Source organism: Prunus dulcis, chromosome 1 (assembly GCF_902201215.1).
Source record: "Prunus dulcis chromosome 1, ALMONDv2, whole genome shotgun sequence".
Lineage (NCBI taxonomy): Eukaryota > Viridiplantae > Streptophyta > Magnoliopsida > Rosales > Rosaceae > Prunus > Prunus dulcis.
The window spans coordinates 30,444,691-30,469,818 of NC_047650.1; the positions used below are offsets into that span (position 1 = coordinate 30,444,691).

General features: G+C 38.6%; 7 protein-coding genes across 8 annotated transcripts; 2 read left to right on the forward strand and 5 right to left on the reverse strand.

The window, feature by feature from the left end:
* Positions 1-860: 860 nt before the first annotated feature.
* Positions 861-2,931, reverse strand: LOC117616028 (protein NRT1/ PTR FAMILY 8.2-like). Its single transcript, XM_034345227.1, has 4 exons — positions 2,829-2,931; positions 2,512-2,729; positions 1,790-2,349; positions 861-1,680 (listed from the first exon to the last, which is right to left on the reverse strand). Exons 2-4 carry the CDS (start codon positions 2,680-2,682, stop codon positions 861-863), a joined length of 1,551 nt encoding a protein of 516 aa, XP_034201118.1. The 5' UTR covers positions 2,683-2,729; positions 2,829-2,931.
* Positions 2,932-4,834: 1,903 nt separating this feature from the next.
* On the forward strand, positions 4,835-7,392 carry LOC117616026 (purple acid phosphatase 2-like). Its single transcript, XM_034345225.1, has 8 exons — positions 4,835-5,274; positions 5,397-5,600; positions 5,707-5,818; positions 6,011-6,240; positions 6,315-6,453; positions 6,527-6,747; positions 6,859-6,980; positions 7,084-7,392. The coding sequence occupies exons 1-8, from the start codon at positions 5,095-5,097 to the stop codon at positions 7,280-7,282; spliced, it is 1,407 nt and encodes a 468-aa protein (XP_034201116.1). The 5' UTR covers positions 4,835-5,094; the 3' UTR covers positions 7,283-7,392.
* A 61-nt stretch (positions 7,393-7,453) lies between these two features.
* Positions 7,454-9,508, reverse strand: LOC117616030 (dehydration-responsive element-binding protein 2D-like). The gene is made up of 3 exons (XM_034345228.1): positions 8,293-9,508; positions 7,884-7,975; positions 7,454-7,649 (listed from the first exon to the last, which is right to left on the reverse strand). Exon 1 carries the CDS (start codon positions 9,382-9,384, stop codon positions 8,362-8,364), a length of 1,023 nt encoding a protein of 340 aa, XP_034201119.1. The 5' UTR covers positions 9,385-9,508; the 3' UTR covers positions 7,454-7,649; positions 7,884-7,975; positions 8,293-8,361.
* Positions 9,509-9,889: 381 nt separating this feature from the next.
* LOC117616025 (probable GTP-binding protein OBGC2) lies at positions 9,890-14,773 on the reverse strand. 2 transcript variants are annotated; one of them, XR_004584097.1, is made up of 11 exons: positions 14,541-14,773; positions 13,804-14,279; positions 13,578-13,669; positions 13,288-13,371; positions 12,899-12,976; positions 12,278-12,478; positions 12,093-12,200; positions 11,708-11,782; positions 11,336-11,556; positions 10,376-10,540; positions 9,890-10,020 (listed from the first exon to the last, which is right to left on the reverse strand). XR_004584097.1 is itself a non-coding variant. In XM_034345224.1 (10 exons), exons 1-10 carry the CDS (start codon positions 14,624-14,626, stop codon positions 10,468-10,470), a joined length of 1,494 nt encoding a protein of 497 aa, XP_034201115.1. In that variant the 5' UTR covers positions 14,627-14,773; the 3' UTR covers positions 10,230-10,467. The 2 variants fall into 2 exon arrangements, 1 of the variants encoding a protein (XP_034201115.1); XM_034345224.1 differs by lacking the exon at positions 9,890-10,020 and having other exon boundaries at positions 10,230-10,540.
* A 501-nt stretch (positions 14,774-15,274) lies between these two features.
* On the reverse strand, positions 15,275-17,956 carry LOC117613271 (glucose-induced degradation protein 8 homolog). The gene is made up of 7 exons (XM_034341892.1): positions 17,671-17,956; positions 17,200-17,341; positions 16,947-17,094; positions 16,792-16,867; positions 16,582-16,693; positions 16,318-16,409; positions 15,275-15,662 (listed from the first exon to the last, which is right to left on the reverse strand). The coding sequence occupies exons 1-7, from the start codon at positions 17,701-17,703 to the stop codon at positions 15,618-15,620; spliced, it is 648 nt and encodes a 215-aa protein (XP_034197783.1). The 5' UTR covers positions 17,704-17,956; the 3' UTR covers positions 15,275-15,617.
* Positions 17,957-19,886: 1,930 nt separating this feature from the next.
* LOC117624896 (low-temperature-induced cysteine proteinase) lies at positions 19,887-22,923 on the forward strand. The gene is made up of 5 exons (XM_034356406.1): positions 19,887-20,512; positions 21,319-21,557; positions 21,678-21,818; positions 21,908-22,336; positions 22,566-22,923. Exons 1-5 carry the CDS (start codon positions 19,921-19,923, stop codon positions 22,692-22,694), a joined length of 1,530 nt encoding a protein of 509 aa, XP_034212297.1. The 5' UTR covers positions 19,887-19,920; the 3' UTR covers positions 22,695-22,923.
* LOC117624902 (lon protease 2-like) lies at positions 22,789-24,306 on the reverse strand. Its single transcript, XM_034356419.1, has one exon. The coding sequence runs from the start codon at positions 24,040-24,042 to the stop codon at positions 23,188-23,190; it is 855 nt and encodes a 284-aa protein (XP_034212310.1). The 5' UTR covers positions 24,043-24,306; the 3' UTR covers positions 22,789-23,187.
* Between the last annotated feature and the right edge of the window lie 822 nt (positions 24,307-25,128).

Consider the following 25,128-nt stretch of genomic DNA (forward strand, 5'->3'; position numbering starts at 1 on the left):
CGAAGACCTGGCTCAATTTTGACTCCATGAAGATGATTGAGGATAGGGGAAATGAATGATGAGAAGAGAAGTCTGATGAGTTCAGCCACATAAACCGATCGATTGAATGAATTAGCTATTTATATATTTCAGTTTTGACTCCGTTAGCTTTGTGTATAAGTTGTGCATCATCATCAATATAGAATCTTATGTATGTGCATCGGATCCTACATCAAGGGGTTTGAGAGAGAGTCTCCACTGAAACCGATTAAATTACAACTTTAGTAAGAACAAGCCTCGCTCATGGTGGTATGACGGCAAGTTTAATTGTTTAGGGTTAGCCGCAGGGCTTTTGATTAATTAGGTTTTTCAATTTTTTTTCCTAAAATAAATTAACTAAATCATAATCCAAGTTGGAATTGATTAATTAAATATTTATTACATAGCATGAGCCACATTATTTGAGACTTAAATTTGGTGCATAAATTTGGTGTTCTTAACATTACCCGAAAATTTAAATGTATAATTATCAGATCCCAACATTACATCATTAAAGTGTTAAGTAAAAGGCTACACAATAGTAACAAAATTACCTTTTCTCTGGAGAGCATGCATTTCTTTTATGATTGTAAGATGCTTTTCCTTTTAATGATATGCGTGAATGGCATCCATTCTTTCCATTTTCGCCCTTGACCATCCTGTACTACTTTAATTTAGTATTCAAAGAGATATTTTCGCCATCCACAAAAACAAGTAAAAGTTCAACTCAAATGAATCTCTATATTGAAAAAGGCATGACAAAAATAATTAATGAACAAATGCGCACACTTTGGAATTGTATTAATTCATGAAATTAATTAAAGGTTTCACTAATTGACACATCAACTCTCGTCCCCATCTCTCACACTGGTGCGTGAACCATGCCTACCTTTATAACGCCGAGCCACCCACAAATACACCAAGAAATTAACCCCATTGATAGCCGTCAATATCCAATAAAAGTAATCAAGCTTGCTCATGTTCAAGTCGTTCCTCAACCACCCTTGTTCTTCCCCACCAGTCGCACTGTCTATGATCTTAACAAGCGCAGTGCTTAACCAACTCCCGATCCCAATCTCACTCAAAAACATTGCACTGCTTATGCTTCTCGTACCATCCGTGGCTTCATCGTAGAAAAACTCCAACTGTCCCACGTACGTAAAAACCTCAGCGGTGCCGATGAGAAAGAACTGAGGAAGCAACCAAAACACACTCATCTTGCTCAACGGGTTTAAGTGGTCTCGGCGTTTCTTCTCAACCAAGGCAGCTGAGCCCAGGGCAAAGATTGAGACAAAGAGCCCGACCCCCATTCTTTGTAGCGATGTGAGGCCACGTGGGTGGCCCGTGCGTCTCCGGATGGTCGGAACCATCCATTTTTCGTAGATGGGGACGAGGATGAGGGCGTTGATTGCGGCGAATACAGGGACGGAACCTGCGGGGATTTCAAAGTTGGGGCCGAGGTGGCGGTTGGTTTTGTTGGCTTGGCTGACAAAGAAGGTGGAGAGTTGAGAGAATGAGATGGAGAGGGCTATGGTTGATGTCCATACGGGGAGGACTCTTATGAAGCATTTGAATTCTTCTACTTGGGTCACTGTGCATAGCATCCAACGACTCTTTGGGCTGCCCTCTGGGTCTGTCACCACCGCTGCTTTGTCCAAAAACCTTCACGAAAAGAGACACCTTTATTTCAAGCTTTGGACAAAACAAAGAACTTCATATAATATGCATATTGCTATATAAACGAGGCAGATATAATTATATATAGACTTACCTATATTGTGTAGTGTGAGGTAGCTTTCGGGCACCCAAGATATCAGACTGGTTGGTCTTAACCTCATACAGATCAGCTTCACGAACCACCTCAACCCCATTAAAATGGTTCCTCACTGAGGCCACAGCCACCTGAATAAACCTAGTGAAAGGGCTGCCCATGGGCTTTTGATAACGATAATATGGAACACCAGCGGCTAAGATGGCAATGGAGCAGATCATGGCAATCGTTGGAATTCCAAAACCCCAAGTCCACCCTTTGTTATCTTGTATGTAAACCAACACCGTAATTCCCAACAGCGCACCTATGTTTATGGCAAAGAAGAACCAGTTAAAGAAGGCGTATTTGGTTTGGACTTCTCTTGAATCAGCCTCGTCGAATTGATCAGCTCCGAAGGATGAGACGCACGGTTTGATGCCGCCGGTTCCGAGGGCTATGAGGCCGAGTGCGCCGTAGAGGAAGGCAGTTTGGCCGTCGGTTGCCTTGTTGCATGGCCGGGTCGTGCATGGCGGTGGACGTAGGCTGTCTATGGAGGTGGATAGCGTCAACAAGACCATTCCCTATATGTAATAACACGTATGCAAAGCAAAGTCATAAAAAACAAACAAACATCACTCATATGGGCTTTATCTAGATAACAAGCAGTCCACTTTAGATATCCAAGAAGGCTTGTGGGCCCAATGATCCAAAATCAAAGTGGTGTTACGAATGACAATGCATACCACGGCGTAGACACATGAGAAAATGATGATGGTTTTGAAGCGGCCCAAGTAAGCATCAGCTAAAAAGGCTCCAACAAGTGTGAGAACATAGGCAGCTCCAATCCAATCTGTGACATGGGTGGCTGCACTTGGTAGCGATTGCCGCATCTCAAACACCAAGTAAGCCACCATGTTCACCGCAACGGCAAAAAATGCCAGCCTCTCAGCTACCTCATTCACTGCATGCATTCCATTCATTAATCAGGCAACATAAAGATATGATACATACATACAATTAATGAACATAAATTTGCAATGTTATTATCGTAAATAATTACCTATGATAAATGGAGAGGCCTTCCATCCTCCAGTTTTTTTCTTGTCTGCAACTTTTCCATGGAAGTCCACACGTCCATTGCTTACCAAACTAGCGGATAGGCTCTCTTCCTACATGTTGATATATATATATATCAGTTAGTTAGAGAAAAGAAAACTCTGCTCATATCATATGTTGCTCTTGCTAGCTAGTTTGGCTTTGGATCAAGAATTGTGAATTACCTTCTCGAAGACTTGGTCAAAATCTTCAAATTTTTCCATGGAGGGCTGAATGAAGGACTTGTCATATGGATCGCCTGCAGCTGATTTAGGTTGCTCCATTGAGACTATGCTATTTGCAAAAGGAGCTGGCTAGGAGATTTATTCAAGCTAACTACGTGCGGGAACCAATTTAAATAAGCTCGCTGCTGTCATTGCAAAAGAAGAGTTTGACCTACCTTCATGATTTGGACCTTCTTACAGTAAGTTTGTGCTGTTTTTAAGTGTTTGTCGGGAGCGGCACTGAAAAATTTTAAATTAAAAATATCTCCGAGTTGGGAGATTGAGCAAAGTGTTGCATAATAAGGCAAGTTGTTGGAGGAGGTTACAATGTTGCTATTGTGTACACAACCTAAAGGGCAACGAAAGGGGAGGGAGATGCAGGAACTAGTCTCACTGCAGTGCCGCCTAAGCACTTGTTCAAGCGAAATGGACAAAGACTAGATTAGATTGTGTCCATATGGCACATTACATAACAATAACACACTACTCTCCTCAATTCCCCAAACTTGAGATTGGGGCTCATCCCAAGAAGAGAATGATGAAAAACCAAAGTGCATAGGATAGGAAGGAACCAACCCAATTCCCCTAATCACCGAGTCCGATTGTGTGAAGAAATTATATCGGGGGAAATTTATAAATGACGAATAAATTTCTTTCAACACAATTTTCATCAATATTCATGGAAGAAAAAGATTTTATAGTAAATTTGGTTTTTTTTTTTTTTTTTTTCACTTTACACTAGTTTTTTTCTTACCTACAATATTGTAGCTAGTGTGAGTTTTTTTGGTAGTGAATTCATCATCTTATCTACCTAATTACGCTTAAAATCCGGTTTACCCATAATTAGAGTTTACCCTGTTACGCGCGCATTCTATATATTATGGAATAATAGAATACCTAATATAAATTTATAGGATATTATAATTTATCTATCTTTTTTTTTGTAGGATACCTATCCTTTCGTGGATATATACAAGATATTATTATTATTATTATTCGTTTTTTAGTATCAAGGTAGGTAAATCATTGTTCTTTTTGAAGGAAACATAATCTCTAAAATTGAGAAAATAAATTCCATTCAATGTTAAAAAGAACCATAATTATTGACAGACTATAAATTATGGACTGTAAATTAGGAAACAAGCTTAACATTCGTTCAAAAAATCTTAAAGTGTATATGGCATAGATTGCAATTTAGGTGTATATTATTAGGATAAATATTATCTTACATGGTAACATATTTTAAATTTGAATTTTTGTTGGAAGTGAAAAAAAGGTTCAATTACAGACATGGGCTTAGCCAAGTTGGCGCAAATGTGCTTCCCACTTTGCGCTTGAGTTCGAATCCCTCTCCTCGTATTTTAGTTTAGTATAAAGTAGATTATCGCTTCCATAAAAAATAAATAAATTTATGTCTACAATATAATAGTTGCATTACATGGACATTTCCATTAAGAACCCAAGATTTTATTATAAAGTTTGATACCATATGCCCAAAAAACTTGAGATTTTTGGTGATAGAAATTTCATGTGATTTGGATATGCAAATGGCAGCCCAAAATCATGAGTTGCCTTAGCCTATACCTAAAAACTTATGTGAAGTGGTTAGCCCCGGCCCATTTGATGGAAACCAACTAACTCGCAAACAGCAATCATAGAGTCTAGAGAGGAGGTGCATATTCGATTCCAACAAGTGAATATGCCATGAATCATTATGTAATGTTGCGTGGACAAAGAATTTTCTGATTGGAAGTACAAATGGCAGGCACTGGGGCTTTTGACTGACGGTTGGCCACTCTGGCCTACGTGTCCACAACACCAGTCAATCAATCTGCAATCCGTACACTCTCTCCTCCTCCTCTTCCTGACTTGAGTTACAGTGTTTCTGATTACAGTCGGTTGCAACTTCCAATTGAGTAGGACAGAACTGCTGGTACTTGTATAAAATAAAAAGAGCAGATTGTAACGAAAAATGGGCATATAGTTTTTAATTTTGTGGCTGGAACAATGAGGAAGGTAACAGGGAGATTGAACAGTGCTGGGCTTGTAGGTATGTTACTGGTTGTCCTGGAGGTCTGTGAGGGTGGGATAACAAGTAGTTATGTTAGAAATGATGACTTGTCCCTTGATATGCCTTTAGACAGTGATGTGTTCCAAGTGCCTCCCGGATATAATGCCCCTCAGCAGGTGTTTCTATAAACCGTTCTTTTAAATACTGATACAAAAACTCTTATGAATTGTTCAAGATTGCATGATTTGATTTCTGGGTTATGGTTTTTCTGATTTCAAAGTGTTATGATTTGTTCAAGGTTCATATAACACAAGGAGATCATGAGGGGAGGGGTGTGATTGTCTCTTGGGTCACTCCAGATGAACCTGGTTCAAGTACAGTGCTTTACTGGGCAGAAAATAATACCAACCTCAAAAACCAAGCTCAAGGCACTCTTCTCACTTACCACTACTTCAATTACACTTCTGGTTACATTCATCACTGCACCATTCACAATTTGGAGGTAAGTAAAGTACCTGCCACTAGGCACTAGTCTCCCTCCCCCGTATCATTCTCTAGTTTTTGAATTGGATTGAAGGTAGAGAGTTTAAATTGAATCGCCGCTGCAGTTTGACACCAAATACTACTATGAAGTCGGGATTGGTAATACCACGCGGCGGTTTTGGTTCACAACCCCTCCTGGCGTTGGTCCTGATGTTGCTTATACTTTTGGCCTCATAGGTATTTCAAATTTCATCCATCTAAGTTTTCTTATTAGTTCCATTTTTAGTTGAAAGGTTGTTCTCCCTGCAGGCTGTTCGCTTTGATATATAATGTACCATTGTATTGATACCAGATAAACACAATTTTATACAAAGCTGTTATGCTTGTGTGTTTCTATCTTGTTCTCACTCTGGTGTGCATTTTGAGCAGGGGATCTTGGTCAAACTCACGATTCAAATCGAACACTTACCCATTATGAATTGAACCCAACAAAAGGGCAGACGGTATTGTTTGTTGGGGACCTCTCTTATGCAGATGATTATCCGTTTCATGACAATAACAGGTGGGATACATGGGGGAGGTTCACAGAGAGAAATGCTGCTTATCAACCCTGGATATGGACTGCAGGAAACCACGAAATAGATTTTGTTCCTGAACTTGTATGTTTCTTTTTCTTATTTGGTTCTTGAACTTATAATTTGAAAGAAAATGTGTAATTGCAATGTTATTGCAGGGTGAAAGCAAACCCTTCAAACCCTACACAAACCGGTATTTTGTTCCATACGAAGCTTCACATAGTACATCTCCTCTCTGGTACTCCATCAAGAGAGCTTCAGCATATATCATAGTCTTGTCCTCTTACTCCGCATATGGTATAAGAATGCCTGCTTCTCGCTTCTATGCCATGTTTTTGTTTGTGAGTATAAATTGTACTTTAATTTTCAGGGAAATATACTCCTCAATACAAGTGGCTTGAAAAGGAGCTGCCAAAAGTGAACAGAACAGAGACACCATGGCTTATTGTTCTTATGCATTCTCCACTATATAATAGTTATGCACATCACTATATGGAAGGAGAATCCATGAGAGTGATGTACGAGCAATGGTTTGTCAAGTACAAAGTAGACATTATCTTTGCTGGTCATGTTCATGCCTATGAAAGATCCGTAAGTGCAGATTCTCCTTATTACAATGGCACGCAGTGCTTTCAAATGACCGGAAAAAAAAAAGGATTTCTCAATAGTGTAACTCTAAAATCAAATATGTTTGTATTGCAGGAGCGGATATCAAATATTGCATACAACATTGTGAATGGACTGTGCAGCCCTATAAGTGACGAATCAGCCCCAGTTTACATAACCATTGGAGATGGAGGAAATCTAGAAGGATTGGTTACTGAGTAAGTATGGATATTGCTAATTATATGATATTTGGCGGGAGCAGTGTTTTTTCTTATTAATAAAAATTTCTGAAAAATGTACTGGCTTTTCTTTTGTCTGCAGAATGACAGAACCGCAACCAAGCTACTCAGCTTTCCGGGAAGCTAGCTTTGGTCATGGGATTTTCGACATAAAAAACAGAAGTCATGCATTTTTCAGTTGGCATCGGAATCAAGATGGGTATGCAGTAGAAGCTGATTCTCTATGGTTGAAAAACGGATACTGGAAATCTCTGGAAGAGCAGCTCCTAGCCGCAATATAATGTTATTTGATATGTAAAAGAGGTTTCATGTTATCATTATATAGAATGAATGAAATCTTGCAAAGTTTGCTGTTGTCATTCTCATGCAATTCCAAAGATGAAGCAATTAACTGCTCTGTTGTGTTTTATGTTGTCTGACACCACTTCCTTCAAAGTAGGGTAAAGGATAAAATTACGGCTCATCCATCAACTCCCCAATTGCAATAAATGCAGAAACGTTTTGAGTCTTTGGTGATTGATGCCTTGTTTCAAAGCAGGCCCCGACTTGAAACAGAGATAGAGATGAATTAATGTGACTTGTGTCTCAGCTCAGCTGTGATACGGACAAGTTCAAACTCAAAGCTTCAAGAGGAGAGGACAACCACCGCTGTGGCAAGGGAAATAAATCATAATAATGAAGATTAGGAGACTTTGGAATTAAAAGTTGAAAGCAAACTAGGAATGGAAACTTGGAATTCCAATAAGACGACGAATATATCCAATGCTAAACTTAGGTGAGGAGGAGCTCTGTTAGCTCCAACGTCATGCCAAGGCTGGCACAAGTCTCATTCAAACAAGAAGATATCGAAAGAGAATTCATTCACATAATATATCACAATACCTCTATACTTGTATATTTGTATTTGTTCATAATCATATCATACACAAGGACAATAGGGCATGCAAGGCGCAAGCTCGAGTGATCATTTATACCTGCAGATACATACAGCCCCTAAAATATTAATTTAAATAAAAAATAAAAATAAAAGACAAGAGAAAAGAAGATAAAAACCATATTGATTTATGATATATACAGCACACTACAATGACCACGACAAGCGCAGAAAAACCCATGCGGCGCCGCGGCCCTGTAGATACACCTCTCTCTCTCTCTCTCTCTCTCTCTCTCTCTCTCTCTATATATATATATATATATATTTGTGCTATATATATTTATATATATATATATACCCCTACCTCTTACACTACGTACGTATATATATATATATATAGAGTATGTATGTACATACAAGTACTGAGGTTCTAATTTGTGCAACTTCATTTCCTAGGACACCCTCTTTAGCTCTGTAGCTTCACATTTACACGCACCATGGAGATGGCTGCAATGGTTCCCAACCACTTCCATCGACGAAGTTGCTGGAAAAAATGCCATGATCTTCTATCACCGGAAAATCAAGGGACATGGCTGCCTCCACCCATATCGAGTCATCGAACATCGGAAAGTTTCCGCTTACGTTGCCCCAGAAAATTCCAGAATCCATTCCTTCATTGCCACTCATATTCTCCTCCACTTTCATCTTGCTGTGCTCTGCCTCTGGCTTAGGCTCAGGGTAAGTACCATGGGGCTGATGAGCTTTCACATTCGGAAAATGATCGCGAAGTACTGGAACTGCAACATCGTTGAGAGGAGCAGCATAATCGTTTGATAAACAGGCACTGGAAGTACCTGATGGATTCTGATGCAGAAGGGTTAGTTGGGCTGATGGGTTTGGCGTCTGTGAAAGCATGTGGGTGTTGGCAGAGGAAGGGACTTGATGGTGATATTGATCAGGCAAATTGAGCTTGGCCTGGGAACCGTAGAGTTTGCGAGCAGCAGCATCATAAGCCGAAGCAGCTTCATGGGAGGTGTCAAAAGTGCCAAGCCAGAGACGAGCACCTCGGTTGGGCTCACGGATTTCAGCCACCCATTTCCCCCAAGTCCTCTGCCGCACACCTTTGTAAGTGCACATGGCATTCTCAGGGCCTCCTTTCCCTCTCATGCACCCCTTTCTTGAACTGGCCTGTGCAGGCCTCTTCACTTGCTTTCTTTCCCCAACCTTAACGCTGCTCATCTCTGACTTCAACATTGTGGTTGATTGACAGTGACACACAACTGTGGGATTTAAAGAGGTAGGGATTGTGTCTGTGTTTCCGAGCTCTCTCTCTCTCTCTTTTCTTCTTCTTTTTCTTCTGTTTTTGCTTTTGGTGCGTGTGATAAGCCATAAGTGAAAAGGGTGGCGGTATTTATACGACAAGGAAGGAAGGAAAAGGAAGGAAGGAGTTATGAGACATAACCTGAAACGTGGCTTTTGGTTGAATACTTGGCATGGCGAACAGGACATGTCGTGTCCACGGCCAGCCTCACTGTTTAACTCTCTTATACAACACTTGGCCTACCTCTTTGTTTGCTTACTAGCTCAGGTGGCAATCGGGCAGGAGCAAAATTCCAGTTTTGCTTTTCATACATTTTACTCTTTTTTTTTTCTTTTTTTATTTAATAAATTTATAGAAAGGATAAAAACTCTCCTGTTTTTCTTTTTCTTTTTTCTTTTTTGAAAAAATTCGAAAGGAAAATGTTTGGTTGGATGAAGGGTTTGGGAAGTAGAGAGAGACAGAGAGGGAGGGGGATTGGGATAATGGCTCATTTACTATCGGAGGCGGTGTTGAAACGGTTGGAGATAAGAAGAACCTACATTATTTCCCAAACACAGGGGGACGAATTGAGACATGAATCCCATGTACTCAGTGTGTGTCACAACTGATTGATTCAATGGATGGATCATATGAATTCGGATCCATGTAGGACCCGCCACTCTTACGTGTTTGCCGAAAAGGATAGAAGTTCACGTACACAGATCACAATGAATCTTACGAACTGATTCCCATTTCCCACTGCTCCTGCTCTTGTCCTTATATTTGCAGCAAATAAATCATTGCACACACATGCTCTCTTGTAGTTATCCGATCTTTTCCAGATGCTAAAATCACAACGGCAGGAAAATATATATATTAATTATCGTAATTGTGACCCAAAATGAAATCCTAGGATTCTTGGTCCGAACCGTACCAACGAACCCCGACATGCTAAAACACACAAAACGGACAAAAGAATGTTATGAATCCATCATTCTATATATAGTATACACCTACCAACAGGTTCTTGTTAAGAATAAAATTTCACTTAATATACTAAATCTCATTCATGAATTAAAAAACCCGGCACGAAAGCTGAAGAAAATTTCATTCGTGACTTCGTTATAGTATATGCTGCTGCCAGAATTTATCTATACATATTTGGCATATGTACAAGTTACAAATCAAAATTGTTCTAACCTGTCTAATCCAGAAAACCTCGTGCATAATAATTTTGTAGGTGTTTCTGTTTCACACCGAAAACCTCATGTTCTCGCACTCAAATCCAATGCTTAATTTGCACCTCGGCACTTTCTCAGACCGGCCCTTATCTCCTTCAACATCTCGTCGACTCTGATGCCTTTCCTGCAAAAACCAACATAGTTGAAACTTTTATTTAAGGTGCTGCTCTTGTTACTTCATATATACAACTAAGCAGGAGTATAGTGAGGAATATACATTTGTAGTAAATCATCTGTAAGAAAAATAAACAAGAACGCTAAAATGTAGTTCCAACTGAAAAGCTGTGTGAGGCATGCAAATTCAACATTGTGCAAAATAGTTCTCTACTTATGTTTTCGGTCACAGAAACAATTACCCATGAAGAATTTTAAAAAAATCCAGGAATTTGTTTTGTAAAACTTGAACATTTAAATAGTTTTTATTGTGGAACCCAAAAATTCTATAAATATTTTACATGTAGGAGATTCATAAAAAACAAATTCTTCTCTCCCTCAAGGCTTTTACTGAAACCCAAAAGGATGGGGAGCCGTTTAGAAGGGTGTAGAGAAACCTGAATGAGGATATCGGCTACTATGTGGATAAGGATAACATAGCAAACAAACATGTTAACTTTATTTTACCTCCCAATGGAAGTTACTAATTCTTTACCCCAAAAAAATGAAGTGGAAGTTACTAATAAAATCATTGATAATGTGCCGTCATTAAAAAAAAAAAATTCCAAATAAATAGCTTTCACTTTTTTTTCTTCAATGAGAATGGGAAGTCCTTTTCTTTAGTTTCAAAACATTAGCAAATGAGCATTTTTCCTGCGCACAGGAAAAATATAGGAGGCTGTCAAATACCAATAACAAATAACACCCGTGGAGAAAAAGATAGCACTCGAAAAACAGAAGATAAAGTTTTAGGGATAGAACTTACAAAACACTGACTCCTACAATGGCGAGGGGTCGTGGATAGTCCTCAATATCTTTATCCTTCTTGTCTTTAGTAAGAACTCTTGGAGAACTCCCATCTGCATTCCCATCTTCAGAGGACAGCTGTTGAACTGCACCTGTACTGCTCATTTCTGGCTCAGAAGATGGCCTTTCAACACCAAGTTTCATTATTTCTTCCGTCAAAGATGGAAGCCTGTCTTTTGCCTGAAATGCGGAGATATATTTCAATCAAATGTGAGATTTAGGAGATGACGTTATTTCACTGAACAAGATATTAGTGACCAGCAGAGAACAGAGATTGGAACCAGGATGCATTTTCCACAGTAGAAAAGATTAAAAAACAAACGACACAAACCTCGGGAAGGTCAATTTTATTCAACACCACAATGTATGGTCGTTCAAGGTAATCAGGATTATACATTCGCAATTCCTGCAAATATGAGGCCGGTAGTTAGCATCAGGTTAAATACTGACATGCGGAGGGAAGGGGGAAAAAAGAAGGAAAAATCGAGCACATGGTAAACATTCCCACTAATTCAAACCTTCTCCATATCAAAACAACAGAGGCTAACCAGTAATCACAAGGGGAAAAACTGACTACCATTAAAGAATCATCATTCATAGGGTAACGGCACAATAATGACATTTAACAACAAGCAACTAGAATGAAAGTTTGATATCAGTAATTACACACTAACTTATCAATAAAAAATACAGCACATGAATAACAGGGCACATACTTCTTTGACGGTTCTGTAGTCATTTACAGGATTCTCGGCTGCGGCATCAACAACATGGACCAATAGCCGGGTCCTCCTCAGATGCCTCAAGAAATTGCGACCAAGACCCTAAAGGATGACCAGAGTTTGAATTTAGACAATTGGAGCTTTAGCATAAGTGAGTAAACAAGATAGAAAAACATTACCTTCCCAAGATGAGCCCCTTCGATAAGACCAGGCAAATCTGCCAATGTTGCTTCAGAAGAATACATCTGTGGCCCTAAACTTGGGTCACCATCAAGGCGTCCAAGGTTCGGCATTAAGGTTGTGAAAGGATAATCCGCAATATCAGGTCTTGCAAGTGTAGTGGCTGACAAAAGGGTTGATTTTCCAGCATTTGGAAGGCCCTACAACAAAGGCAGGCACATATTAGCAATCTAAAGACCGTACTAATACCTTTACTAAGTAGCCTTGCTCTATAATTTCTTTATTCTCCACCCATGAAAGGCCAAATATAATCTATAACAAAAAAGAAAAACTTAACAAGGAATACGTGTTTACATTTACTCAATTAAAATTTTTAATGGAGTTAGAAGGGTTTTCCTCTTCGATTCTATTCCAAATTAACTTGATCAAAAGATTTATTACTCCATTTCATTGTACATACAACCGGCGAGGTATTGTCTATTTTTTTGGAAATCTAGGTACCAAGAGTGTCAGTTACCAACAGTTTCATTAACACATCACAATGTGATCATTGAACTTCTAAGAGCAGAACTTCAAAATAAAAGGGAACCCCAGGGAGAGAACATGAAAACAATACTTACAACCAAACCAACATCAGCAACAACTCGCAGAATCAACTCTAGACTAACCTCCTCTCCTGGTTGACCAACAGCTAAAACCTGCAATCATCTGAAAATGGCTTACAAACTGTTTTAAAATAAGAAACACACATATGACTAAAATAGTCTGGTTATTGGATAAGTTATATTTTTCTACTGCTTGAACAGGCCCACAAAGAGAATGAGAGATAGAGAGGGAAGATGTTAGTCAAGAAAGTGGCTAATCTTGAGCAGCTTAATGTATAAACATCACAATTGCCTGAAATTTTCAATAAATTTGAGTGTGCACATGTCTCAATGGATATATTTACTATATAATGCATATCAAACACTATCATGTCTCAGTCGAGATATATTCACAACCACATTACCTTATCACTATCATCTCTCATCACATTTGTGGTCAAAGCCATCAACTTTTTCCTGCTATGCTCTGGCATTTCTACCAAGCTAATCTGCCACAAAATCCAAGAAAAATGTAAATGTAAAAGGCAAATTGAAAATACTATTTACACAACAGTTTACTGAATAAAGAATAATCTGTAATGTAGATTGGGACTATCTTCCCAATTGCCAAAAGTTCTGAGTCTAAAGAAAAATAAACAAACGACTGTTTTTTTTTCCCTGAAGTTTTCACTCCGTTTAAGGCATGTTGGCTCACCCCTCCTTGTCCACCCCTTGCTACAAGGACTTCATCACCTGGCCGTGCTAAATCAGCCAACAATGTCCCTCGTTTACGCTTCACTACCGTACCTAAGGTTAGCACAGGCGGATACAGAGATAAGGTTCATGGAAGATAAACAAAGTGATAAGAAGAAACTATTTAAACAGAAAATCTCTCATGAAAATCCCAATTCTTTACAGTCACTGCAAAACAATGCACAAACCTGGAGGCACTTGAATACGCAAAGTTGGGGCAGAAAGTCCATCATGCAATTGTGCAGTCAAAACACCCATTGCAGCCACATTCCCACCGCGTTTTGCGTTGTACCTATTTTTCATGTGAAATTCCAGTAACGAATCTTTACCCTCATCAGCATAGATCACAACATCACCTCCATGGCCACCCACAGGAAGAATAAGGGACCCACCAAAATCCCGTTTAAACAAGCTTTTTCTCCTCAGCTTCTCCTTCTCGTGTTTTCCTTGAGGCTTACTAGCTCTCTGGTTAGGCATGTTGAGGACTGCGCCATGTCCGCCATCTCCTGAGCGAACTGTGATGATGACCTGATCAAAGTACTTGTGAGGTTCCTTGATTAAAGTATTGGGTTTTTGAGCAGGAGATTCTTTGGCTCTGGTACTAAGTCGGCAGCTTATTGCGTAGTATCTGATATTATTCGAATTTTGCGAGACCTGGCCACACCTATACGTAACAAACCATGGGAATTAGGAACAGGAACAAGCTGAAGAAAGGCGCGAGAGAGAGAGTGGAGTGATCTCAAAGAGTTTTCTATTTTCATATACTAGCGTAGCAAAATGAAAGCATAAGAAAGTTTCTGCTGGTTGCATAAAATGCTGCATTTAATTTTGGAGAATTGGGGAAGAAAAAGATTTTTCAAAGTTTTCGTTGTATTTTTATTAGCGATATTCTAAATGTAAAGATGCTCTAATCTTTAGAAATTACCTTTCAGGTAAAACGGTGCCGTAGAACGAGGACTTGTGGCGGAAAAGATAGGAAGTTGATGGTGGCGGGGAGATGAGAGACACCATATCCGAATAGAGAGAAGCAGCAAGAGAGAGAGTGAGTCAGTGAGGAAGGCCAGCGAGACAAACAGTAATAGAGCAACAGACAAAGACGACAGGGATATTTTTTGCAGGTCTGGCGGGACTGACTTTCTAATTTAAGCCCATTTTCTTTGGGTTGGTGGTGATGTGCATCATTTGAAAGCCCAAATCTTACTTGACCGAGAAAGTCCGCGTAAGTTTTTAAGGCCGTGTCCATATCCACAACCGACTTAACTTCTTTTTTATTTAAAATTTATGCAAACCGACTCGATGTTTCTTCAAATATATTGGAGACTTTTCAACTTGATTTTTCCAAACCAGGGCCCTTCTTTATTTATTTATTTATTATTATTATTTTTAATACAAGTAATGGTCTAAAGTACAAGAGAGAGGAAGGAGTTTTTTACAAACACACTACCAAGGTATGAGGGTTCAAACCGGGGCCCTTTCAATGAAAGTGATTCTCCTCAGAGTCACAAGTGTTGGGTCTTCTAATTTTAATATAATTTTCCTATTTTTATGGTAAAATATGAAAATAAAAATTATCCTCACCAAGTAGACTCACATTAACTGAGAAAGAATTGCATCACGTGAATTAACTTGGGATCGATTTGAAGCCAAAATCAAGACTAGTTGACCCAAGGAAGAGCTAACTGGATATAAAACGTGTGAAAGAAACTTTACAACAGTGTCTGATCAAAATCTGACATTATACTTTTATCGTAGATTACACGAGTTTGAAGTCTCAAAATAAGCACGATAACATATGCAAGCCTTGCATCAGATCAACTTCAAAAACCCAACCTAGACAAAACCAATTGGCGCAGAGCTAGTACCCCCTTTGGTGACTACTTTCTATACAAGAAATAATGTATTACACCAACTCCACATGTAGTGTAGCATACAAGACCGAGCACCAAACTTGCCAAACTGCAAGATATGAGAACAGCCAGTGATACTCCAAGAGTTTCATCCATTAGCTTCTGATAAAATCATTCAAAGAAAATGATGGAGGCCCATTCTGCAAAACCAAATCAACATCGAGTGAGGAAGTAACACAATCTTGCTATGAATTACACAATTCACCTGTCCTAGCCCCTAGGAAGTCGTTCACCATTAAAAGGATGGAAAAGGCATAATCTACATGTATATAACACACACACACACACACACACACACACACACACACAATTCACCTGTCCTAGCTGCTAAGAAAACAGCACGTGCCTATCCTGAATAATGAATGAATCTAATAGGTAATGAATGAATCTAAAAGGGCACGTGCCTATCCTGAATAATCTCTCTCTCTCTTTTTATCTTTCTGCACAACAGTAGGCCTTATAGTTGAGGAATCTCTTAACCTGTTAATAAGGAAAAGATACCAAGATGTAATTTCAATCAATACTTATAGATGTGTAAGCTTATTCCAATCACCCTCTTTTCATAACAATAAAATCTCAATTTCCCTTCACTTTGCGATGTAGTATGTAGGTTACGAAAGAGAGCAATACCCCCTTCAACAGGGATAAAGTTATTTTATAAAGATTAAAAAAAAAAAAAACTGAAATTCTGCAAAGCTAACTGAGGTCACATGGTTAAAATTGGCTTCATTTTTCTCAACAACTGCAGCCTCAAGAATCAAGCAGAAAAATAAAGATTAACTAACTGCATATTACCTTGGCATTTTCTTCACTTATGCATTGTCTAACTACTGTTGTCTGTTGTATTAGCCTTTCCATTGCAGTATAATTGGGCAGGTTTGAATGTTCTGACAATTACCATGAAACACAATTAAAAAACAGTACATTATTGATTGTTTTAAATGCCAAGTTTACAATCCAGGGAAATAAGCATATGATATTTGCAATGAACAGATATCTCTACAGCAGCATTGAAACACACATGGCACACAGAAGCATGAAGGAATTTGGGTAACACACCAAGAACTGCTCGGTTCAAACTATCTGCAACTTGCTGCCGATAGTCCAAGCTAAGCAAATGAAACATAGGGGACTTCTCTGGTTCTTCATAGGCAAGCAAAGCCATAAAGTCCTACAGAAATACCAAAGTTCAGTCTCACAGTGACATACATACACATACAAAATGTGCATATATTTATATAAGGAATACTTGAGAGAGTTGCAGCATACTTCAAGCTTTGAGACGTATTTTTCCACCTTCCCAAAGGGGGTCAACTGGTTCTGGGCAAATTCCAAAGCTTCTGTGCTGCCAAATAAATAAAGAATTAAAAAGCAAGAAAGGCATAATACAAGCTTTCTAGATGTATCCCTGTAATTTTGCTCACCATTTCTTAGAGCAAACAAGTTCAACAAAGTGGAGGCTCAGAAGGTCAAAATGCAATTCTTTATTTTTCTCCAGTAAGTCAGGTGCCAGCTGTTCCGTCAGCTCAATCGCCTTGAGAGCATTCCCTTCCACCGCACAATGAAAAATTCCTGCGGACAAAGCATACAATTAGCATCATCATCACCAAACACTCCAATATTCATCTCCAACAACAATATGCGAGCAAACTTGTCATTGCTTTGCTGCAAACCTACTTTTTCTTTTCTCCATATCCTCAACACAGTCAGCAGGCTGCTTCATCCCCGTGGAAGCAACAAATGACTCCACACTTTCTTTATAGCAATTATGCACAAGGTATGATAGAACAATATTGTGGATGTCATTGTCATTGATAGCCTGTCAATTACCACCAAAAAAAAAAAAAAAAAAAAAAAACCAAAATCACCATAATAAATACAAATGTTATGCACAATGGAAAACTAAATTAATAGAATCAACCAACGAATATTTTCAGATAAAATTCTCCTCTTCATCCATTCAAGTACCCCAATAGGCATATGCAATAAGCCCTAATATGGTATGGATGAGTCAATGACCAAAATCAATGCAATTGAACAGTAATTAGGTGTAAATTGTATAATCTTCGTGACTGGAAGTGAAATAAGATTATGGAAATTACAATAATTTGATAAACGCAAAAACAAAAACGAAAAATAGAAACTCACAACGTGATTGTAGTGACGAGGATCGACGTCCATGATTCGCCGCGTTTGGTAGAGTGAGAGGTTGAGGAAGAGAGGGAGGGAGGGGTGTGGCTTCGTGCTCAAAGCAGGGGGGTTCGTTTCTGACACGACGAACGACGGTTTTATGTAGCGGGTGGCATTCAGAATCCGAGTCTGTTCGAGACACTTGAGAGTGATTGCATCTTTATCTGTAATGTCTCAAACACTAAACCGCTACTGTCTCTTAGGTTATTGCACACGTGCCTTCAAGGGAAAAATATCGTTGCATATTAAAACGGAAGTCTGAATTCCTTTTGCTACAAAATAATCAAAATGGGGTGAATTGATCGTTAGGTTAAATGCTCACTACCACTTTTAAGTTGCATAATAGAGGCATGATGTAGTAACAACTTGCAATGAGAATTTGTGAGAGAGAGAGTTGATTAGTAGGAAGGAAGAACAAAAATTGGTAAATATTGTCTAATGTTTAATGTTAGGCAACATTATAATATTAACTTTCAATTGCTAATTCATAATGTTACACATAATATGACGATGCATATTAATTATAAATAAATAAATACATTTAGTAGCGGATATGTAGGGAAATAAGTGAAATAATAATTCGCGTATTGTGTATTGTCAATATTTTATTGATCATGTGAAAATGGAAATTTGAACTTATAAATTTTTCAAACATTAAGAAGAAAATCACAACTATAATAATATGGTTAATATTTAATGAGCTATTTCAAATTCACACAGTTCTTTATTACGAAGACAACACATGTTACCATGGTTAACATTTAAATGGCATAAGATGGAAAATTAATATTGCAAAGAAGAAAAATAAAAAAATAAAAATTGAAGTCGGCATAGCCTAATTTATTTTTCCTAATGAGAGTACTTAACATATGTTATAAGAGCATCATCAGTGGGGGATATATTTTTGAGGGTGTAAAGCCACATTTACATCTCCTTTACACCTCCGGAGAGTGTAAATGCGTTTTTTTTACTCTAATGGGGAAAAATGTAATTCCAAATATATATATATATATATATATTTGATTTATTTGTGATATATATATTGTATTCTTTTTTTCAGTTTAATTTTGTGTATGTTAAGTTTATTTTATTTTTCCAAACAAATGGACCTACAAAAATTTAAATTTGGAGAACATATGATTTTACCTACAAACTAACATAAAGATATATATGTAGAAAATTATAATTGATTTTAAACATTTGTAGGTATTTTTTTTTTCTAATATTTCAAACCATTCGAAATGCAATGCAAATTGCTTGAAATATGGGCCTTTCATTTTGAATTCCAATCCATCTCAGCCGTTCATCATAGAGCTATTGGGGATTGTAGCGCACCACCTCATGTGCTGACGTCAAGCAGAGCCCTCCACATCAACTGGTGGACTCAAAAAAATTTAAATGGATGTGCAATTTTTAAAGGCTAAAAGCTTTTTAAAAAATGAGTGGGCTATAATTTATATAGTATATCAATTAATGTGAAAATCAATATTGAATCATCAATTAATCTAACGAAAATCAATATCAAATTATCAATTAAACAAACAAATAATAATTTATCATACCTCAAGTCTTGTGCCACACAACCTCTTCCTATTCGAATTTGCTATTCATACGAATACAGAGATAGCCAAATAAGAAATAATAATAATGATAATAAAGTATTATAAAGAAATAACAAAAAAGAAAAAATTGGGAGCATGATTGAAGAGCATCTACAATCTCTATATTTTGTAGTTAAAATTTAGCTAAAAACATATAAAAGCTATTTTAGGAGGTTTCTATAAAATTTTAACTCCAATCATACTCTATAGAGAGTCATAAATACTATAACTCTTATTTAATTGGTTCATCTCTACAAAAAAAAATTATAAAAAATAGTTAGCATTAATTAAAGATTTAAAATACTAATAAAATAAGAAACATTAAATTATAAGGAGTCACTATAAGTCATTTCTCTCTTCTCAGATTTAGAAGCTCCTAAAAGTCTCTCTATTTTTAGTTTAGCATAACTGGAGTTGTATTTTTCCAATCCATCTCTAAAATTTGTCTAAAAATATAATTTAATGAACCCATTATAAATGCTCATTATTGTAACTCAACTATCATCTTACTAATCCAACTATATTTCTATTTTTGGGGTCGAAAAGTCTAACTACGTCACTATCAATATCCAGAGTTCCCAGCCCAGGTCTAAATTGGGTAAAAGAAATGGGAAAAACAACCTTACTTCTACGGTTCTACCATACAATGTCCAATTTTAACTGGTCAGACCCTTCAAGAAATTTCATCCAATCAGACAGATCCATATGGTCCTCCATATTTCTAGCTAACCAATACAACGAACAACCCCTAAAAAACCCAGACCAGCAGCCTCTCACAGAAATGAACCCCTCGTCGCTTTCTGTCTTTCTTCTAACTCTTTTCCTTGTCTCCCATACTTGCCTCTCTTCGTCTTCTTCACAAACCACCTCTGAACTCTTTGAAGTTTGGTGCAAACAGTATGGCAAGTCATACTCTTCAGCACAAGAAAAGCTCTACAGACTCAGTGTGTTTGAGGACAATCTTGCCTTTGTTACCCAACATAACGATATGGGCAATTCTTCTTATACCCTTTCTCTCAATGACTTTTCTGATCTCACTCACCATGAGTTCAAGTCCTCTCGTTTAGGCTTCTCACCCTCCTTTCTCAGTCTTAAGCTTAAATCAGATAGGAAACCCAGCGTAGTTCGTGATCTTCCTTCTTCATTAGATTGGAGGAAAAAAGGGGCAGTCACCAATGTGAAAGATCAAGGGAGTTGTGGTATGTTGATCTTTGTTCTGATATCGAAATTGTTTAATCTTTCTCAGTCTTAATTTGTATAATTATCAAATTGGATTTTGTCTTCTAGTAAATTATTAGCTTCAATATATGTAGTAGGAATTTTGTTGCAGGCATCATCAATAGTTTTGGTTTTTCTTTTTTTTCTTTTCTTGTTTCTTGGTGATTTAAGTTCTGCTGAATTTTGGTTTGGCAATGAGATGGGGTTTTGCCTGAGAGCCTTCTACAGTTTTTGATGAATCATTGGCTCGTTGAACAACTCATTTCCGCTATGTTAGCACCATAGAAATGAGAAATTAAGGCAAATTCGTGAGCTTTGATTGCCTTCTTTGATCTACCGTGGCTTGGCTGATTGCATCAAGTCATTTTAAATTTCTTTACTGTAAGAAGAAGTATCATGGAAATTGGAATGAACCTTGTCACGCGGTCTTTAATCTTGTACCATGTTCATGTGTTTGTGCATTCTTAATCGAGGGGTTTGCTGGTGTGATTATGGAGTTAAATATGTTTGCATCAATTCATCCATTCTGATTTCCATTTCTTAAAATAGGGTCATTTCATTCGATTTTTCACGTTATGGTTTGCTTGCTTTGGCATCTGCTGAACTCTTGATGCTCATAATCAGTTGGTTCAGTTAGCTAACATGCAAAACTTTAGACGATGAAAATATGTATCAATTTCTTGTAAGTAAATGTCTTCTTGAGTCATTGCACTCATGTTATATTAGGATGCAATAGTTGAATTTAGTCTCTTGATGCCAAATTTGAGAGTAATTCTTGTTGTTATAGGTGCTTGTTGGGCCTTCTCAACTACTGGTGCCATCGAAGGTATCAACAAGATTGTCACAGGATCGCTCATCAGCCTCTCTGAACAAGAGTTGGTTGATTGTGACAGAGTTTATCCAAACAACGGCTGCAACGGCGGACTTATGGACGATGCATTTCGATTTGTCATAGATAACAATGGGATTGACACTGAGGAAGATTACCCATATAAAGGTTGGGATGACACCTGCATTAAGAAAAAGGTATTTACTTCTTTCTCTTCCCCCGGCCTCCATCTCCTTTTCTCAATCCCAACCCATCCTTGGAGCAGAGATGTTTTCTCTGTTTTGTTACATTGCTCTAATATAAGTTTGCATTGTCAGCTAAAGAGGAATGCTGTGACCATAGATGATTATACTGATGTGCCCTCAAATGATGAGGAACAGCTACTACAAGCTGTGGCAAGTCAACCAGTGAGTGTAGGTATATCAGGCAGTGACATGGGATTTCAGCTGTACTCAAAGGTTTGCCTCAATTGTCAACTACAGTGGCATTAGATTGAACAGTGATCATCATTAGTTGCGTTTGATTAATATCTTTACTTGTGTTATAGGGGATTTTCAATGGCCCGTGCTCGACTTCTTTGGATCATGCTGTGTTAATCGTAGGTTATGGTTCCGAAAATGGAGTGGACTATTGGATTGTAAAGAATTCATGGGGGACACATTGGGGGATGAATGGCTACATGCACATGCTGCGTGATCATAGCAATCCCAAGGGGATCTGTGGCATCAACACCTTGGCTTCATATCCAATAAAGACAGGGGAAAACCCTCCTCTTCCCCCGCCAGGGCCGACTCGGTGCGATATCTTTACACACTGTGCAGCAGGGGAAACCTGCTGTTGTGCCAAGAGGGTTGTGGGAATATGCTTTTCTTGGAGATGCTGTGAGTTGGACTCTGCTGTTTGTTGCAAGGATCAGCGTCACTGTTGTCCCCGTGATTATCCCATCTGTGATACAGAAAGGACGCTGTGCCTCCAGGTTTGTATCAAATACGAATATTTCTTTATCAAACATAAGAATAGTAGAATGCTGAAAACTAGGTCACTGTCGTTGCGTGTTAAGTCACTCCACCACACCACATATCAAACCAATAGAATTAGTCCCTAGGTTTTTTTTAAATGTTATATGCTTTTGATATCATTGAATTTTTGAGAAATTACTTTTGTATTCAGTTATAATCTGAATTTGATTATTTTCAATATTGCAGAGTAATGAGCAGCTATCAACGCAGTCGCATGCTACTGGGAATTTAACATCGAAAGCGCATGAGAGTAGAGGCAGTTTGATGAAGTCAAGCCGCGGGTGGGGATCCATGATTCGGGATTGGATCCTATGAAAGTAAACTTCTCTATAGTGGTAATGATGCTGAGCCATATTTCTTTGCCAAGAGGATAAGATTCTGTATATAACTTGAAAACAAATGCGTCCTGTTGCACTCACAAATACCCATTCATTTGATGATTATGTAATATCTTCTCAATACATACTGATTTTTGCAACAACAATGGACTCTGATCAATCCTTGCCATTTCCTCAAATTAAATCACAAGGAAATCCTTAACTTCTGCTGGGTTTTCTGAGTTCCTAATTGCTGATGAGATGAGATGAGATGACACAGAAGAAAAGTACAGGGAGATCACCACATATAAAGTTTCCAAGTATGTGCAAATTCAACTTATAATTAAGAATATATCTCAAAATTCTAGAAATTAAGAAAGAGCAAAATTGAAAATTTTACAAGTTTCTTGCTTTGCTTTGCTATACCAAGTTGGGGCATTTTTTTAAATACCTCAAGACGCTCTCCTCTCCCGCACAGCAATCACAATTTTTCACGTCGACGGGAAGACGTCTTTGACGGCCGAAGCCGCCGTCAAGTAATTAAGCGTGTTCCTCAGAGTCTCCTTCTCTCTCTTCAACCTCGCCGCCGTGTCCTCCAATTCCAGCAAGGCCTGCTGCTCTCTCGGCGCCCCTTCGAACGTGCTCCCGACGAAGAACGAAAACGGTGTCGGAAACAGGTTCCTCCTCAGGTCCTGCACATCCTTCTCCGGCTTCCCTCCCAACCGGTTCGACAACCGAATCACGTCCTTCATGTACGACTCCACCTCGTTCGCCAATGCCTCCAGGTCTTCTTCGCCGTCGTTCGACGGGCGGTCTTCGAGCCACTTCACCTCCGCCACCAGGTAGGGTTTGGTGCGCACGAGGTCGGTGACTCGGAAACGTTCTTGGCCTTTGCAGATGAGGAAGAAGCGGTCGTCCACGAGCCGCTCGTGCTTGACGATCTCGCCGACGCAACCGACGTCGGCGGTGCCCGAAACGGCGTCGCTGTAGATGACACCGAAGCGGAGATCGGTCTGGAGGAGAGAGTGCATCATCATACGGTACCGGAACTCGAAGATCTGCAGGGGCAAGATTGCGCCGGGGAAGAGCACCAGAGGCAGAGGAAAGAGCGGGAGCTCGACGACGTCGTCTGACTTAGGCTGATTGGTGGGGTGCCTCTCAGAGAAGGACGAGGCCGAGCATTTCAGAGAACCCGGTCTTTGGCGGCGGTGGTGGTGGCTGCGGCGAAGACGGGGAGAGAGGAAATTAGGGTTAGGGTTTAAGGGGGAGGGGATGGGATTGGGGTTGAAGGTGGGTTTATGGTGTAGAGAAGAAGAAGATGAGGGAATGAGCTGGGGAAGAGCCATTTCCGCGGTATTTGGAAGAAGAAGAAGAAGAGAGAACAAAGTAGCTATGTTGCCATGGACGTTTGTTCTTTGTGGAGCAAGAGAGTGCGACTGTGACTAGTGTTAGTGTTTTTACCGAAACGTTTCTCCCTCTAAAACTCCGATAAATCTATATCTGATTTTTGTCAATACAGAAAAGAAAAAGAAAAAAATTAAAAAGGAAAATCTGGTGGTTTTGAGTAGGCGAGATGGAGATGTGGATAATATGGAGAGAGAAAGTAAGGCAGGTTGAGGTGGTCAGAAGCCAGAGGCTAAATTATTAGCGTATTACTAGCCTTTTCGTACTCATTTCCGCACTTATGAGAGGTGTTTTTAAAAAAATTTAAATTTTATTTTAGAATTAAAAAATATAATGAATAGTTGTGTTCTATAAAAACGGAATTCATTATCTTTTTTTTTAAATTAATAATTTCAATCCTCACTATTTACATTAACTAAGAGTATTTTTTGATATTTTGTATTTTGAAAGAAGGAAGGACTTGAAATGAGAATGTTTGGATGTGGTTTTAGATTTTCCCACGTGGAAGTTGGGCCTGGTTCTGGTGGTGCCCATTGTTTGATGTTTCATTTTCATCCGAACACAAAAATCTTCACCCCAATTTTCGTTTCTTTGTCCTCAGCTGTGCAACTGCAACGTCGTTTGCTCAATTTAATTGCCGTTTAAATAATGGGCCCAACTCATAAACGTGCCCACTGTGCGAGAGGTCCAGTACATTTAATAAAGCCTGACGCAATTGTACGTTAATGGGCCGTCAGGTTTTAACTTGGTCTCCCCCCTCCTCTTTTTGTCTGTGTGTGTGTATGCAAGAGATTGCAAGGGGTTTAAAGTGAAGAGGTTAATTTCACTATCAAAACATTTTAAATATTTAAGTTTTATAATTTTTTTATATTTATTGATGGTGAGATTGATATCGTCAAATAGCTTCTTCACTTTAAAATACCCATTATAGAAAAGCCCATTGTCTTTATTGACTGCTATAGAGGTCCTTGTTGACTAAGTAGAAAAATGTTTGCACGTATGATATTATCGTAATTATCAATATTCAA

What these genes read in the sequence shown, in the direction of transcription:
- LOC117616026 (XM_034345225.1), top strand. Translation starts at nt 5,095, where the DNA reads ATGAGGAAGGTAACAGGGAGATTGAACAGTGCTGGGCTTGTAGGTATG. An exon ending in GATATAATGCCCCTCAGCAG is followed by an intron (nt 5,275 to 5,396) that starts GTGTTTCTATAA and finishes GATTTGTTCAAG; the next exon opens with GTTCATATAACACAAGGAGA. An exon ending in TTATACTTTTGGCCTCATAG is followed by an intron (nt 5,819 to 6,010) that starts GTATTTCAAATT and finishes CATTTTGAGCAG; the next exon opens with GGGATCTTGGTCAAACTCAC.
- LOC117624896 (XM_034356406.1), top strand. Translation starts at nt 19,921, where the DNA reads ATGGGAAAAACAACCTTACTTCTACGGTTCTACCATACAATGTCCAAT. An exon ending in ACACCTGCATTAAGAAAAAG is followed by an intron (nt 21,558 to 21,677) that starts GTATTTACTTCT and finishes TTGCATTGTCAG; the next exon opens with CTAAAGAGGAATGCTGTGAC. An exon ending in GATTTCAGCTGTACTCAAAG is followed by an intron (nt 21,819 to 21,907) that starts GTTTGCCTCAAT and finishes CTTGTGTTATAG; the next exon opens with GGGATTTTCAATGGCCCGTG.
- LOC117616025 (XM_034345224.1), bottom strand. Translation starts at nt 14,626, where the DNA reads ATGGTGTCTCTCATCTCCCCGCCACCATCAACTTCCTATCTTTTCCGC. An exon ending in TTGCTGATGTTGGTTTGGTT is followed by an intron (nt 12,479 to 12,898) that starts GTAAGTATTGTT and finishes CCTTTGTTGTAG; the next exon opens with GGCCTTCCAAATGCTGGAAA. An exon ending in ATAAAATTGACCTTCCCGAG is followed by an intron (nt 11,557 to 11,707) that starts GTTTGTGTCGTT and finishes TCCGCATTTCAG; the next exon opens with GCAAAAGACAGGCTTCCATC.
- LOC117613271 (XM_034341892.1), bottom strand. Translation starts at nt 17,703, where the DNA reads ATGGACGTCGATCCTCGTCACTACAATCACGTT. An exon ending in CTCGTCACTACAATCACGTT is followed by an intron (nt 17,342 to 17,670) that starts GTGAGTTTCTAT and finishes GGTAATTGACAG; the next exon opens with GCTATCAATGACAATGACAT. An exon ending in GGATATGGAGAAAAGAAAAA is followed by an intron (nt 17,095 to 17,199) that starts GTAGGTTTGCAG and finishes CTTTGTCCGCAG; the next exon opens with GAATTTTTCATTGTGCGGTG.
- LOC117616028 (XM_034345227.1), bottom strand. Translation starts at nt 2,682, where the DNA reads ATGGTGGCTTACTTGGTGTTTGAGATGCGGCAATCGCTACCAAGTGCA. An exon ending in TCTCATGTGTCTACGCCGTG is followed by an intron (nt 2,350 to 2,511) that starts GTATGCATTGTC and finishes TATTACATATAG; the next exon opens with GGAATGGTCTTGTTGACGCT. An exon ending in CCTCACACTACACAATATAG is followed by an intron (nt 1,681 to 1,789) that starts GTAAGTCTATAT and finishes CTTTTCGTGAAG; the next exon opens with GTTTTTGGACAAAGCAGCGG.
- LOC117616030 (XM_034345228.1), bottom strand. Translation starts at nt 9,384, where the DNA reads ATGTCCTGTTCGCCATGCCAAGTATTCAACCAAAAGCCACGTTTCAGG.
- LOC117624902 (XM_034356419.1), bottom strand. Translation starts at nt 24,042, where the DNA reads ATGGCTCTTCCCCAGCTCATTCCCTCATCTTCTTCTTCTCTACACCAT.